Here is a 13,263-nt window from a genome sequence, read left to right as displayed (position 1 = left end):
GCAAACTAGAGTGTTCCCATTACCTTAAAATAATGAAGAAGTCTTCAAAACATCATACCATCTAGCTTGTTATTGCGGTTAAGTAAGTTGGTGTTGGCCAGCTCTGCCCGTATAAGCCACGCCACATTTCTTCCCTCGGATCCCGAGGACGTCAACTCTTTAGCAAATCCTCTCCATGTCCGTAACGTGAAACAGCATATATCAGTGCAATACACAGAACATGAGCGATCAAGGCTGACAACGGTCTCGGAGTCTTGGCCAGACCTCCTGATTGACACCATCAAAGGGGTGAGAGGGGGAAGGGGGTTGAAGAACCAGGCTTCAAGTTGGAGAGCCTTGTCCGAGGTGAACTTGTGTGCTGCCTCACCAGGGTCATCGAAGTATTAAATCATGTCAGCTGCTTCCGAGCGTCTTAATGTGACTGCAAAGCTAGCCAGCAGTTCTCTTGTCACATTTCGACAACTCTTTGCGATGTCATTGAATATTAGCCGAGTGTTACGGAGTGAGGTGGAATGAGAATTGAGTGTTTGGGGAAATTGGATAGGTAGTCGTCGCTGGCTGACGAAAGAGAGAAAAGGAAGAAACAAGAGAAAAAGCAAAGCTGGGAGCCTTGGCGGCGAAGAGTCCGATGACAATTCTTGGGGGAGCTTGGTCCGGATGAGGCGACGCCATATTCAAGGGTCTCAGAGTCCGCGGGGTACACATTCCTACCCCAACTTATGCCATGTTCCACCGGACAACGGAGGCGGATGCAAGTCTTTTGAGGAATGTTGTATGAGGCTCAATTGATGTCAAATGTACGGAGTAAGCTGAGCGAGTCTAGAACTCTGTAATGTACTTTTGCCTGAGTATCACGAGTATCAAGTACTGGTGAACTCGAATTGTCGCGATACAGGACCGAATGGACAAGGAAAGCTTGGGCCGACTGTTCAGATGGCTTCACGTGACACGAGGAGCTGGAGCGGAGAAAGGCCGGGTTTGGTTGGATCGAGGGCACGGGGTGGGTCGGAGATGACCGGAAGACATTTGATTGGCTGACCCGAGGTTCCTGGCCCACGCCTTACCCGGCACCTCTCACCGCAGCGTGCAGCGAGGCGAAAAGGATGGGGGACCGGGCGTGGGGGAGACCGCTGGAAAAGCAACGTCTGGCACGATAGCGTCATTGGGACCCGACTTGGCTCCATTTAAAGAATTGGAACCGGATTTCACACGAGAAAGAGTGCAGTTGGTATCCGTACAGGCTCACATAGCTCTGGAGTTCTTTCCCTATGACGACACAGGAAAACCGAACGAACTTCACTTTCGCATCTCCGACAGCTATTCCGTCCCACGTCGGAGAAAAAAATAGTGCAGCCTCTATTAGTACGAGCGCACATTCTGCAAACGTAAGGTACCAAAAAAAGATCAAAAGAGCAAAAGGGTGCTAACTCGTTGGTTGCCAGCTGCAGGAAGCTGTGTACCTTGCTTCAGCTGCAACCCTACCTTACCTACCCGTACCGACCGATACCTCTCTCCCACCTTCACCTACCTGCTTTTTTGCCTGTTGCGCCTGCCATTTGAAGGTACCCTGATTGCTTGGCCCAAGACCTGAGACCGCATCAGCCAACACATCCCGTACGCCGCCCTTGTCTCTTCCCACTCGCATTGGGGTCCTCGTGACACGGATTCCTACACACATCAATTTCCCCCCATTCTCTCACCGAGCCAACTCCCTACACCGCCACGATCCTCACATCGCCGAGTATCTTTTTTTCTTCCTTTCGTTCGATACTCCTACAAGTTCGACTCCGGCCAGCTCGGCGTATACCCTCGCTTGATACCGATCCAGCGACCTACATCTCCCATCGCAAGCAATTGACTCAGGTCTTTTCAGCTTTCCCACCTTGCCAGCTATCGCCGCGAACAACCCCGCTTAACCCGCGCACAATGACTTCTCCGACGAGTCAACGCCGCCCTCGCGGTGGCAGTGAGGACCAAGGCAATGGTGTCTTCGATGATGCGAAAACCTACTATACCTCAGAGGAGCGCCATGTTAACCGTGCTGGACCTCGAACCAGAACCTACTCACAGGTACGTTAGCCACCCCTGCCGATACCGCGCGCCTGACCGCTTGTTGTCACCCATTGGAACCATTTGTAGTAGATACTGATTCTATTTTTTTTCCTTCTTCAGAACAGCCTGTTCCAGCAATTCGAGCGCATGGGACTTCGCGAGCCCTTCCGAAGAGGCAGTCACGGTCAGTCCACTCCTGCTTACGGTGCTGTCACTCGGGGCTGCTGATGTGCTGACTTACGAATCATCTAGACGAATCCTCAAACCTTGCGAACCGAAAGTTCCTCATTCAAGTAGACGAGACGCTCAAGAGCTTGCAGGCTCAAGAAGATACCGATGGAAACATGCAAATCACCATTGAGGACAATGGTCCCAAGGTATACCTATGATTCCCGTCGCCCACTGTCCAGAAGGAGACAACGAAGCTAATACTGATGCGACCCAGGTCTGGTCCCTGAGAACCGCTGCCTCCGCGGGCCACAACCGTTTCGATGTCCGAGGAACCTACATGCTTTCCAACCTGCTGCAAGAGTTGTCGCTTGCCCAACAATACGGCCGCAAACAGATCATCCTCGACGAGGGCCGCCTGAACGAGAACCCCGTGAACCGATTGTCGAGACTTATCAAAGACCACTTCTGGGAGGGATTGACGAGAAGAATTGATGCTTCGACCGTGGAGATTGCAGCCAAAGATCCCAAGGACTGGACCGATGACCCCCGCCCGCGAATCTATGTTCCTGTTGGAGCTCCGGAACAGTTCGACTTCTACACCAAGGTGGCTCACGACCGCCCAGAGATCCGATTGGATGTCGTCAGGCTTCCCGAGGTCATCACGCCCGAGCTCGTTCGCGACATGAACGCCAAGCCCGGCCTTCTCGCCGTTGAAATGGAGAAGATTAAGGATCCCAAAACGGGCGAGGACACACTCAGGGGTCTTCCCTTTGTGGTGCCGGGTGGACGCTTTAATGAGCTCTATGGCTGGGACAGCTACATGGAGTCACTTGGTCTTTTGGTTAATGACAAAGTCCATCTGGCTAAGTCGATGGTGCAGAACTTCTGTTTCTGTATCCGTCACTACGGCAAAGTTCTCAACGCTACTCGCTCCTACTACCTCTGCCGTTCTCAGCCCCCCTTCCTCACCGACATGGCCCTCCGCGTCTACGAGAAGATCAAGCACGAGCCCGATGCCAAGGAATTCCTTCGTACGTCTATGCTCGCCGCTATCAAGGAGTACCACAGTGTCTGGGTCGCTGAGCCGCGTTTGGACCCCGTGACTGGTCTCTCGAGATATCGACCTGAAGGATTGGGTGTTCCTCCTGAGACGGAGGCAGACCACTTTGTCCACATTCTCGAACCCTACGCCGAGAAGCATGGCATCACCTGGCAAGAGTTTGTTCAGGCCTACAACCACGGCAAGATCAAGGAGCCGGAGCTGGACGACTACTTCCTGCATGACCGAGCTGTGCGTGAGTCTGGCCACGACACCTCCTACAGACTGGAGAAGATCTGCGCCGATCTCGCGACTATTGACCTGAACTCGCTTCTCTTCAAGTACGAGACTGACATCGCCCGCACCATCCGGAACGTCTTCAACGATAAGCTCGTCATTCCTGACGAATTCGCTGTTGGACCGCTCAAGGCTGGCGAAGTGGTTACTTCGGCAATCTGGGACCGTCGGGCGAAGCGCAGAAAGCTCGCCATTGACAAGTACCTCTGGAACGAGGAAGCGGGTATGTACTTCGACTACAACACCGCCAAGAAGGAGCAGTGCGACTATGAAAGTTGCACCACTTTCTGGGCCTTGTGGGCAGGTGTAGCCTCTCCCAAGCAAGCGGCAGCCATGGTTCAGCAGGCTCTGCCCAAGTTCGAGGCCGTCGGCGGTCTGCTGTCGGGCACGAAGAAGTCTCGTGGTGAAGTTGGCCTGGAGCGACCTAATCGCCAGTGGGACTATCCCTACGGCTGGGCTCCTCAGCAGATGCTTGCCTGGACTGGACTTGTCCGATACAGCTTCAACGAGGACGCTGAGCGTCTGGCGTACAAGTGGCTGTTCATGATGACCAAGGCCTTTGTTGACTTCAACGGAGTGGTCGTCGAGAAGTACGACGTTACTCGACCCATTGATCCTCACAGGGTCGATGCAGAGTACGGTAATCAGGGTCTCGATTTCAAGGGTGTCGCCAAGGAAGGGTAAGTTGTTTGTGCCTGTGACATTCTGTGATGACTCTGCTAACAGAGAATAGTTTCGGATGGGTTAACGCAAGCTATGTGTATGGACTGCAAATTGTCAATGCACACATGCGGCGTGCTCTTGGAACGCTCACCCCTTATGAGACCTTTACAAAGGCTGTCGAAGAGAATAATGAGAAGCAGCTTGCCGAGCTTCTCTGAGTGACTCTGGCGTGGTCGGGCGACGAAGCTACACATAACGTATACGATGGGCCATGAAAAGTACGACGAAAAGCTGGTAAAAACGGTACAGGACCTGTTGTTGACACCGGGTCGAGTTGGATTGGCCTGGAGGGGGGTCTGCATTTGCTCTCACATCTTGCCGCGGCACGTCGGATATTGGAGGTTGGGAAAGGAGTTTGCAAAGGACTGACGTTGAATGGAAGATGCATGACCATGCATCTCGACTGCATTGAGACACGAATGAAGGGATGGGCAGGGTCTGGTAGACTGTTAAAAGAGGTTAGACTGGCTGCAAAGCCAAACCAGATATCCACCCGATGCGATCCAAACTTGTACAAGTTGACGTGACAAGATGGTGATATGGGATGAAGTGACGGGGAGGGATGTGTTCGGCACGTGTCGATCGGACAAGTTCCGTGACAGCAAGTAGATTGATCAAGCCTCATTGAGCTTTTGGAAGTGTGGCAAGAGGTTGGCTTGTGGTGCGTGGTGTGAGGTAACTTGGTATTAAGACAGGACATGTGACACAGTGACTGACAGTGTATTGAACGACTTAAGGAGGAGGGTAAGGGAGATTCCGGAAGCATCTTCGCAACGGCGGCTGGATTCGGCGAGAGGTACAGAGTCGACCTTAGGGCCGAGGTATCTCTCCAAGTCTTTCCCGCGAGTTGGAGAAGCTGAGGCCAGAAAGTGTGACGCACGCCAGGAAAGCGTGATCAGCTCTGGGTTAAGCCGGCGCCAATGGAATGGCTGCCGACTCAGGCACAGTTTCTTCACATGCTCGAGAGCCGCCGCTACCCCGCGCGACAGATTTGGGGGAGAGTTGGCAGTAGCTTCGACTTTTGTACTCTGTACTCCAAGTAATTACCAGACGGAATTTGTGTTTCTCAATCATCTTCATAGAGGAAAAAAAAAATAAAAAAGCAAAGGATGAATCGGAGTACCGAGTACACTACAAATTACAGACGGACGGGAGCATGGCGTTGCAGAATCTCGGGGACCGGCAGACGTACGGGAACTGCTTGCAGTCGGGTTGCAGAATGTTTTCCCATGGCCCGGCTGTGTTGCTGCTGTTGCTGTGCTTTCCCCAGAGCCCAGCGTCCCCAGGTACGGCGGTACGGTACAGTAGCGGGAGGAGGGCATTGGTATGGCGGGGCACGGCGGGGGACATGCAAGGAGCTTCGGCAACTCGGCCAATGACGGCAATGAGGAAAGACTGGCTGCGTTTCGCCCCAAATCCGTCTTCCCCTTTGAGCCGAATCCAGACCTCTCGCCCGACGTCACCCCTTTCTCACACTGCCCGGTCATTAGTGTAGGTAGGTAGGTACACTTACAGATTGGCTGTCAGACATTCCGCTACCAATTCCTACCTACACTATGAGACCATCTCAGTCAGTCGGTCAGTCACTCACTCACTCACTCACAGCAGAGAGCATTCATTCCGCTCCCCCACACCAGGCACTCCAACAAGGAGACGCCACCATTACCTCTCCTCCTCCTCTCTCCACGGAACAGACCACGAGGAGAAGCAGGGTCATTCAAAAGTATCTGGTACTTGCTCCAGGAGCTTGTTCCGAACTATTTTCAGCTTCCGAGGTTTGTTTTACCCACGGTCCTGGCACCCAGCCAAGATTTCGTTCGCCCTACCAAAGACCATAGACACACCACTCATCTTATGCTTTCCCATGCCTACAACCGTACGTGACTGGCTGGGTGAATGGAGGGCTGGGCGAGTCACCCTCACCGCGTAGAGCGTTCTTCACACTGTCCATTGACTGGCCTGGGCCAGAGGTCAGAGGTACAAGCCTCGAAACAGATGTAAGACGATTGGTCCAGGAACGCCTTTTGGCCGAACACTGCCGATGGCGGCCATGGCCTAGCTTCTGCTTGCCTACCTGCTTCTTTATTCTTATGCTCTGCCGTGACCTCTTCTTTTTTTTGCTTGTGACTCCTCCAAGATTGACTTTCTTTCTCCTCCTCTTCTACCCCTCCAAGCACCATCATCTCTTCCCTCGAACTCGTTGACCACTTGTCAATTGAGTTGTGAATAGCATCATTAGTCTGGTGCTTACATCGTCTTGTTCCTGGCCTGCCAAGTATCTAGATATTCCTGTGCAACCTCGATTCCTACATACCCCTCCATCTCGAAGCATATCGTCGCCGAGAAATCTCCGCTACAAACCCTCACAATAGCATCATCTTTCCCACAAGTCTCAAGCTACACATTGCCCATCATGGCTGCCAGCAACATGGTCAACAACGCCGTGGACCCGAACATCGAGGATGACCTGTTCCAAAAGGAGGTTGAGCAAGTCAAGAAGTGGTGGAGTGAGCCGCGATGGAGACACACCAAGCGATCCTTCACCGCCGAGCAGATTGTCTCCAAGAGAGGACACCTCAAGATTGAGTACCCGAGTAACGCTCAGTCCAAGAAGCTCTTTGAGATTCTCGAGAACCGCTTCAAGAACAAGGACGCCAGCTACACCTACGGCTGCTTGGAGCCCACAATGGTCACTCAGATGGCCAAGTACCTCGACACCGTCTACGTATCTGGTTGGCAATCATCGTCAACGGCCTCAGCCTCGGACGAGCCCGGCCCGGATCTGGCAGACTACCCTTACGTGAGTTCTTCACCTTGTCAACCACTGTCCAAGCAAATTCCCATGGCTAACCTGCCTTGACAGACCACCGTGCCTAATAAGGTTGCCCACCTGTTCATGGCCCAGCTCTTCCACGACCGGAAACAACGCCAGGAACGCCTGAGCGTCTCTAAGGAGGCTCGCGCCAAGCTCGCCAACATCGACTACCTGAGACCCATCATCGCCGACGCCGACACGGGCCACGGCGGTCTCACGGCCGTCATGAAGCTAACCAAGCTCTTCATCGAGAAGGGCGCCGCCGGCATCCACATTGAGGACCAGGCCCCCGGCACCAAGAAGTGCGGCCACATGGCCGGCAAGGTCCTCGTCCCCATCCAGGAGCACATCAACCGCCTCGTCGCCATCCGCGCCCAGGCCGACATCATGGGCTCCAACCTCGTCGCCGTCGCCCGCACCGACGCCGAGGCCGCCACCCTCCTCAGCACAAACATCGACCCCCGCGACCACGCCTTCATCCTCGGCTCCACGAACCCCAGCCTCCAGCCCCTCAACGACCTCATGATCGCCGCCGAGCTGGCCGGCAAGACGGGCGACCAGCTCCAGGCCATCGAGGACAACTGGCTGAAGCAGGCCAACCTCAAGCGCTTCGACGAGGCCGTCGTCGACGCCATCAAGGCCGCGCCCCTGTCCAACAAGGACGGCCTCATTCAAAAGTACACCGCCGCCGCCAAGGGCAAGAGCAACAACGAGGCGCGCGCCATCGCAAAGGGCATCCTCGGCGCCGACATCCACTTTGACTGGGACTCCCCGCGCACGCGCGAGGGCTACTACCGCCTCAAGGGCGGCTGCGACTGCGCCATCAACCGCGCCATCGCGTATGCCCCCTACTGCGATGCCATCTGGATGGAGAGCAAGCTGCCCGACTTCAAGCAGGCGCAGGAGTTCGCCAAGGGCGTCCACGCCGTCTGGCCCGAACAAAAGTAAGTCTACAGGTCCAGCCTCGGAAAGAAAGAATCCTCTGGGTGCAAAGAAAATCGGGTTTTACTAACTTTTGGTCTTCTTCAGGCTCGCTTACAACCTCTCGCCCTCCTTCAACTGGAAGACGGCGATGCCCCGCGCCGAGCAGGAGACGTACATCCGCCGCCTCGCGTCGCTCGGCTACTGCTGGCAGTTCATCACCCTGGCGGGCCTGCACACGACGGCGCTCATCAGCGACAAGTTCGCCAAGGCCTACAGCCAGCAGGGTATGCGCGCGTACGGCGAGCTCGTGCAGGAGCCCGAGATGGACTCGGGCGTCGACGTCGTCAAGCACCAAAAGTGGAGCGGCGCGACGTACGTCGACGAGCTGCAGAAGATGGTTACCGGCGGCATCAGCAGTACCGCTGCCATGGGTAAGGGCGTGACGGAGGATCAGTTCCACTGATTTTTTGTTTGAAAAGGTGGGTGATGGAGATGTTGGGGTGTGGTGTATGAGGGAAGAAGACATGATAGGGGGTATCTACGATGTAGGGATGTCGTTTCTGTTGGATGACAGGTGTACCTATTCAGAATGGGTTTAGGGTCGGTAGCACGTCTATGAATTGTTCGTTTTTTACTCTATGATGCTAAATGCGGTGTGTCAATTCTTGGTGATGGGAAGCAATAGCATCTACTCGGTAAGCGATCCCCGGGCAGAAGCCGACTGGACCCACAACGGGGACCACCCAGCGGACCAGCACCAGCCTGCCCTGCAAAGAGAGGCCCGTAAATTCCAGTCCCCATAATTCCGACTCCGGAAGCCCGACATGGCGGCATCCAATGGCACCAGGTTGGCAAATCCGGGCCCCAACGGTTCCCACCTCGGTAGACGTTGTTCTCTTTTCTCATTTGCTTTGCTACTTGCGATGAACTCCACGCAGCCCCCACCCAGGCTGTTGGATGTGGAAAATGTGGGTACGGAAACCGGTCCGTCCCCACACCAGCTTGTATCCCATCGGACCCTGCGCCGACGTTGATTGTTGAGATAAGTCGATAGGTATAACATGAGAGAGTCGCACGTCGTTGAAGAGCTCACTCATATTGAGATCAAATCGTCTTTGCTTACTCTTCTAGCTCTATCACTTTGAACTAGAGACAAAGAAGTGAGAAACTTGAGCTGGAGTTTTCACTCAATCTTCTCACAACCTTACTTCCATCTCATCCACCACAAAACCGCATCTTACACAATGACATCCAAAGACTCACCAATCCTCATCGTCGGCGCGGGCGTCTTCGGCCTCTCCCTCGCCTACGAACTCACAAAAAACCGCGGCTACACCTCCGTCACGGTCCTAGACCGCTTCCTCCCGCCCGTCCCCGACGGCAGCTCCGTCGACGTCTCACGCATCATCCGCACAGAGTACGCAGACCCGCACTACGCCGCCCTCGCCACGGACGCCTTGCACGGCTGGCAGACGTCGGAGCTGTTCGGCCCACACTACCACCAGTCCGGCTTCGTCATGATGGCCGACGAGCGGGAGGGGCCGAGCGCCTACTTTGACAAGTTCCGCAAGTGGGAGAGCGGCGGGAGGCCGGCCAAGGAGTTTTATGCGCCGCCGCTGGTGGATGTCGAGGTGAAGAAGCGGTATAAGGGCGTGCAGGCTGACTTGAAGGATTTCACGGCCACGTTGAATGCTATTGGTGGGTGGGCTGATGCCGCGGGGGCGATTAGGGCGCTCGCGGGGCGGTGTACGCTTGCCGGCGTGTCGTTTGTCACGGGTCGACACGGGACCGTCGTCTCGCTTGAGAGGTCTGGCAATAAGGTTACAGGCGTGAAGACGGCGGCGGGGACGACGCTGTCGGCGGACAAGATTGTTCTTGCGACGGGGGCGTGGACGAACCGCATCATCCCCGGCATGGGACACGCCATGTCGGCTTCGGGCCAGCCCGTGGGCTTCATCCAGCTTTCGGCTGAAGAGGCGGAGAGAGTGAAGGATATGCCCGTCATGATCAACATGAGCACGGGCGTGTTCTGCTTCCCGCCTTCCCCGGGGACGAACTTGCTCAAGCTTGCGAGGCACGGGTGGGGTTTCGCGACCGAGGTTGAGGTTGAGGAGGGCGGGGCGGGGAAGAGGACGATTTCGACGCCGCGGTTGAGGGAGAGTAATGCCGCGTCTGGGTATTTGCCGCAGGACGCGGACGAGGATTTGAGGGAGGGCGTGAGGTTGTTCTTCCCCGAGTTTGCGGAGAGGGAGTGGTGTTATAAGAGGATGTGCTGGTACACTGATACCCCTGAGGGAGACTTTATTGCGGACTATCACCCGGATTTCGAGGGCTTGTTCTTTGCGACTGGTGGTGCTGGACAGTGAGTATCTTCATTTTCTTCGTGGTTCGCCCCTGATTTGGTCCTGTTTGCTAACGTTGAGGAAACAGTGCTTTCAAGTTCCTTCCGGCCATTGGTCCGCAAGTCGCTGACAGCTTCGAGCGCAGGCCGTCTACGATATTGCGGGAGAAGTGGAGGTTGAGACGGCCCACCAGCAGCGAGCAGCCGTTTGGGTTCTCGGGAGATGGTAGCCGTGCTGGGCCGTTGCTGCGGAAGCTGTCGGTGCAGGAGCAATCCAAATTGTGGCCCATTATTTGAAAGACCAGGAGGTTTCCCAGCTTCGGAGTATTGCCTTATTAAACAATATTAAGCATAGAAGTCCTACATGTTCGTGGCTGTTATCTCTTACTAATGTCTCTGATCTCCTGCCATGTAGTTGTGATTCCCTTCTGTGACCCTTCCCATCTTCCGTTGACTTCTACTCCTCATCACGGGTCTGACTGTCCGGTGATTTCCACTGATATATATTTCTCGAGATTTCTCCGTTACATCGACGTGACAGAGACTTGAACGAGCGATCCTTTCCGAAACGATGATGAGGTGGAGATTGGGATTGTCGCAGCTCTTATTGATTTCCTCAACCGTACATGAACCTCATCATCTCTCCCTCTAGTGGTGCCAATACATGTTCTTGTATTGACTGAACAAAGTCTGAGTCACCATCAAAGGACGGACGGGGATCGTTCCAACAGTTGAGACAGTGTTGAATGGCAGTCATAAACCCAAATGATATTTGACCATCGTCCACTTGCTGACGGAGAACTCTGCTCGCCGTCAAAAACTTTGTAAACTCGTTGCGTGCACCATCTCGTCCGAGCTCTTCATCTTTTGTCAAAGTTTCAATGGGTATACCGCTATGCAATTCCAGAAGCATGACGGCTAGTTCGAGCATGTTCTGTTGGCCTGGAGAGACCGAAACCGTTCTGCAATCGGGCGGTGAAGAAACTACATGGAGATTAGTCGGCGAACAGAGAAATCCGTATGGAAGCGAAGGAACGTTACCCTCATCATACTGATAGATTAGATAAGGATGCTTTATATCCACGGATATCTGATCTCTGTCTTTCTGGCGTATGAAGAAAATCTTATTCCTGTTCCATGGCTTGACTAACCAAGGCGTTTCGCTTAACTGAAGCACCGAAGCTGCAAGAGTGATTGCAAGGCAGTACAAGTCTGGAATCGAGTGCTCTTTCCTCTTGATAACGGGAAGATATCCGTTCAATGTGACGGCACTATTCGCGAGAAAGTAGGAACGGGTTTCCAGGTGATGGAACCCGTAAAGGACGTTGGTTTTATTTAGGCTGAATCCGGACTTCGGGTAGACCGCACTCTGGATAGCCATGCAAATATCCCTCACCTCGCTCACGACACTCGAGGATCTCTGTGCAGAAGTTGATGGTTCGGGGGGAGCGATGGTGATGTTGGGGTAACTGCTACCCAGTTAGTCATTGTGATCGAAAGCCCTCCAGTGGTAATGATACATAATACCTGGTCGCCGTATCGACATCGCAAGACACGTGGACTTCAGTGTCGAACCAACTCCTCTCAGCGCATCTTCGAATGGAGACACCGTAACGGTCCTGCATACCCACGCTATTAAGCGGACCTTGTCGGTGTCTCCTCCTGCGCCTGAGGCGTTGCTCAAGCAGCAGCCCCGTCTGATGACCTTGCGGTTTCAGGCACCACCGTCCGATAAGACCGTTGTGAACCCTCGCAACGTTTGCTTGTATGGTCTGCAAATCGGCCACGAACTGTATGGAGGTCTGCGAGGCAGGTTCGTCGAGGTTCTGAGCGGCGCCAATTTTCTTCGCATTGTCCAGAAGACTTTGCAATTTCCGATTGTATTCTTCTAGCTGGTGTATACCCTCCGTCACTTTGCCGATTTTCCGAGTAAACTTGAGACGTCCTCGTAGCTGATATTTTTGACTGGAAGGGGTTTTCGGATCGGAAATCTGAGGGTTTGCTGCAATGATAGTCTGCAATCCATGCTGTAAGACCTTTGATGGATGTCAGCCGACCTGCTTGTCTCGCCTCCAACCTGCTTACTTGGTCTGAGCCTCCTATGTCAAGATCAGCGGCGATGGTCTCCATGGTGGCTTCGATCCGCTTCAGTAGACGCATGGATTCGTCATATGCGGATCCAAGATCCCTCTTCAGCTGAGAAGACAGATTCTGTGACATCCAAAGTTGATCTTGGTGGTCAGCTATCATCCGACTCATTTCATCACCGCTTACTCTCGTGTTGAGTAGTAATCGAACACTCTGGTCATACGCGACAAATACATATCTCAAGTCGATCAGAGCTGTCGAGAGTTCCTGTCGAAACTTGAAAAAGGCACGTAGAGGTCTTGATATGCCTTGGCGATGCTCCAGAGCGCTGATCAGCAAAGGCAGCACGGCGAGCGCAAGACCAGCGACCTCGGCCATAGCAATCGTTGTTCCGACAAAGGAGAATGTCAAAGGACTTTCGAGATGTATCAGTAGGTCTCAAGGTATGCTGCCGCTTCAGGAACAAAGTGTGAACGATTACAGGTTGCCGAGATACATGGGTAACTGTGAGAAAATGACATTATCGGTGGCAAGTCTTTCTTCAATTTCCAGTGACGCAGCCTTGCAGCTAAGACTACCCTATTGGCTGAATGTACAGGAATCAGTTCATCGTCGTTCCTAAAATGGCATTACCCCTCTTTTAGAACTCCGAAGATTTGCTAATTGAGATATCTGCATTCTACGGAGCGATTGTTTGTATTCATCATTTTCAGTCTCTGAAAACCGTCTTCCCCTCCCTTGCAGCTTCGACGACCGAATCAGGCTTCAAGAAGACACCGATGCGAAGTTTTTGCAAGAAATTGACATGGTCGC

At 53.8% G+C, this 13,263-nt stretch overlaps 4 protein-coding genes across 4 annotated transcripts; 3 read left to right on the top strand and 1 right to left on the bottom strand.

Moving 5' to 3' along the window:
* Positions 1-1,250: 1,250 nt before the first annotated feature.
* On the top strand, positions 1,251-4,778 carry HER10_EVM0003160 (neutral trehalase). The gene is made up of 5 exons (XM_035472845.1): positions 1,251-2,070; positions 2,173-2,236; positions 2,305-2,429; positions 2,498-4,239; positions 4,293-4,778. Exons 1-5 carry the CDS (start codon positions 1,927-1,929, stop codon positions 4,438-4,440), a joined length of 2,223 nt encoding a protein of 740 aa, XP_035338155.1. The 5' UTR covers positions 1,251-1,926; the 3' UTR covers positions 4,441-4,778.
* Positions 4,779-6,407: 1,629 nt separating this feature from the next.
* Positions 6,408-8,632, top strand: HER10_EVM0006035 (isocitrate lyase). The gene is made up of 3 exons (XM_035475633.1): positions 6,408-7,082; positions 7,146-8,041; positions 8,127-8,632. Exons 1-3 carry the CDS (start codon positions 6,696-6,698, stop codon positions 8,482-8,484), a joined length of 1,641 nt encoding a protein of 546 aa, XP_035338406.1. The 5' UTR covers positions 6,408-6,695; the 3' UTR covers positions 8,485-8,632.
* Positions 8,633-9,075: 443 nt separating this feature from the next.
* On the top strand, positions 9,076-10,739 carry HER10_EVM0006457 (FAD dependent oxidoreductase). Its single transcript, XM_035476040.1, has 2 exons — positions 9,076-10,383; positions 10,452-10,739. Exons 1-2 carry the CDS (start codon positions 9,266-9,268, stop codon positions 10,657-10,659), a joined length of 1,326 nt encoding a protein of 441 aa, XP_035338449.1. The 5' UTR covers positions 9,076-9,265; the 3' UTR covers positions 10,660-10,739.
* A 43-nt stretch (positions 10,740-10,782) lies between these two features.
* On the bottom strand, positions 10,783-13,035 carry HER10_EVM0010622 (uncharacterized protein). The gene is made up of 4 exons (XM_035480075.1): positions 12,448-13,035; positions 11,890-12,398; positions 11,404-11,831; positions 10,783-11,346 (listed from the first exon to the last, which is right to left on the bottom strand). The coding sequence occupies exons 1-4, from the start codon at positions 12,826-12,828 to the stop codon at positions 10,979-10,981; spliced, it is 1,686 nt and encodes a 561-aa protein (XP_035338852.1). The 5' UTR covers positions 12,829-13,035; the 3' UTR covers positions 10,783-10,978.
* Positions 13,036-13,263: the final 228 nt, after the last annotated feature.

The sequence above is a fragment of the Colletotrichum scovillei genome, assembly GCF_011075155.1.
Source record: "Colletotrichum scovillei strain TJNH1 chromosome Unknown Contig00001, whole genome shotgun sequence".
NCBI classification, from domain to species: Eukaryota; Fungi; Ascomycota; class Sordariomycetes; order Glomerellales; family Glomerellaceae; genus Colletotrichum; species Colletotrichum scovillei.
The sequence above is the reverse complement of the archived record's forward strand: the minus strand, read 5'-3'. Positions and strand labels throughout refer to the sequence as shown.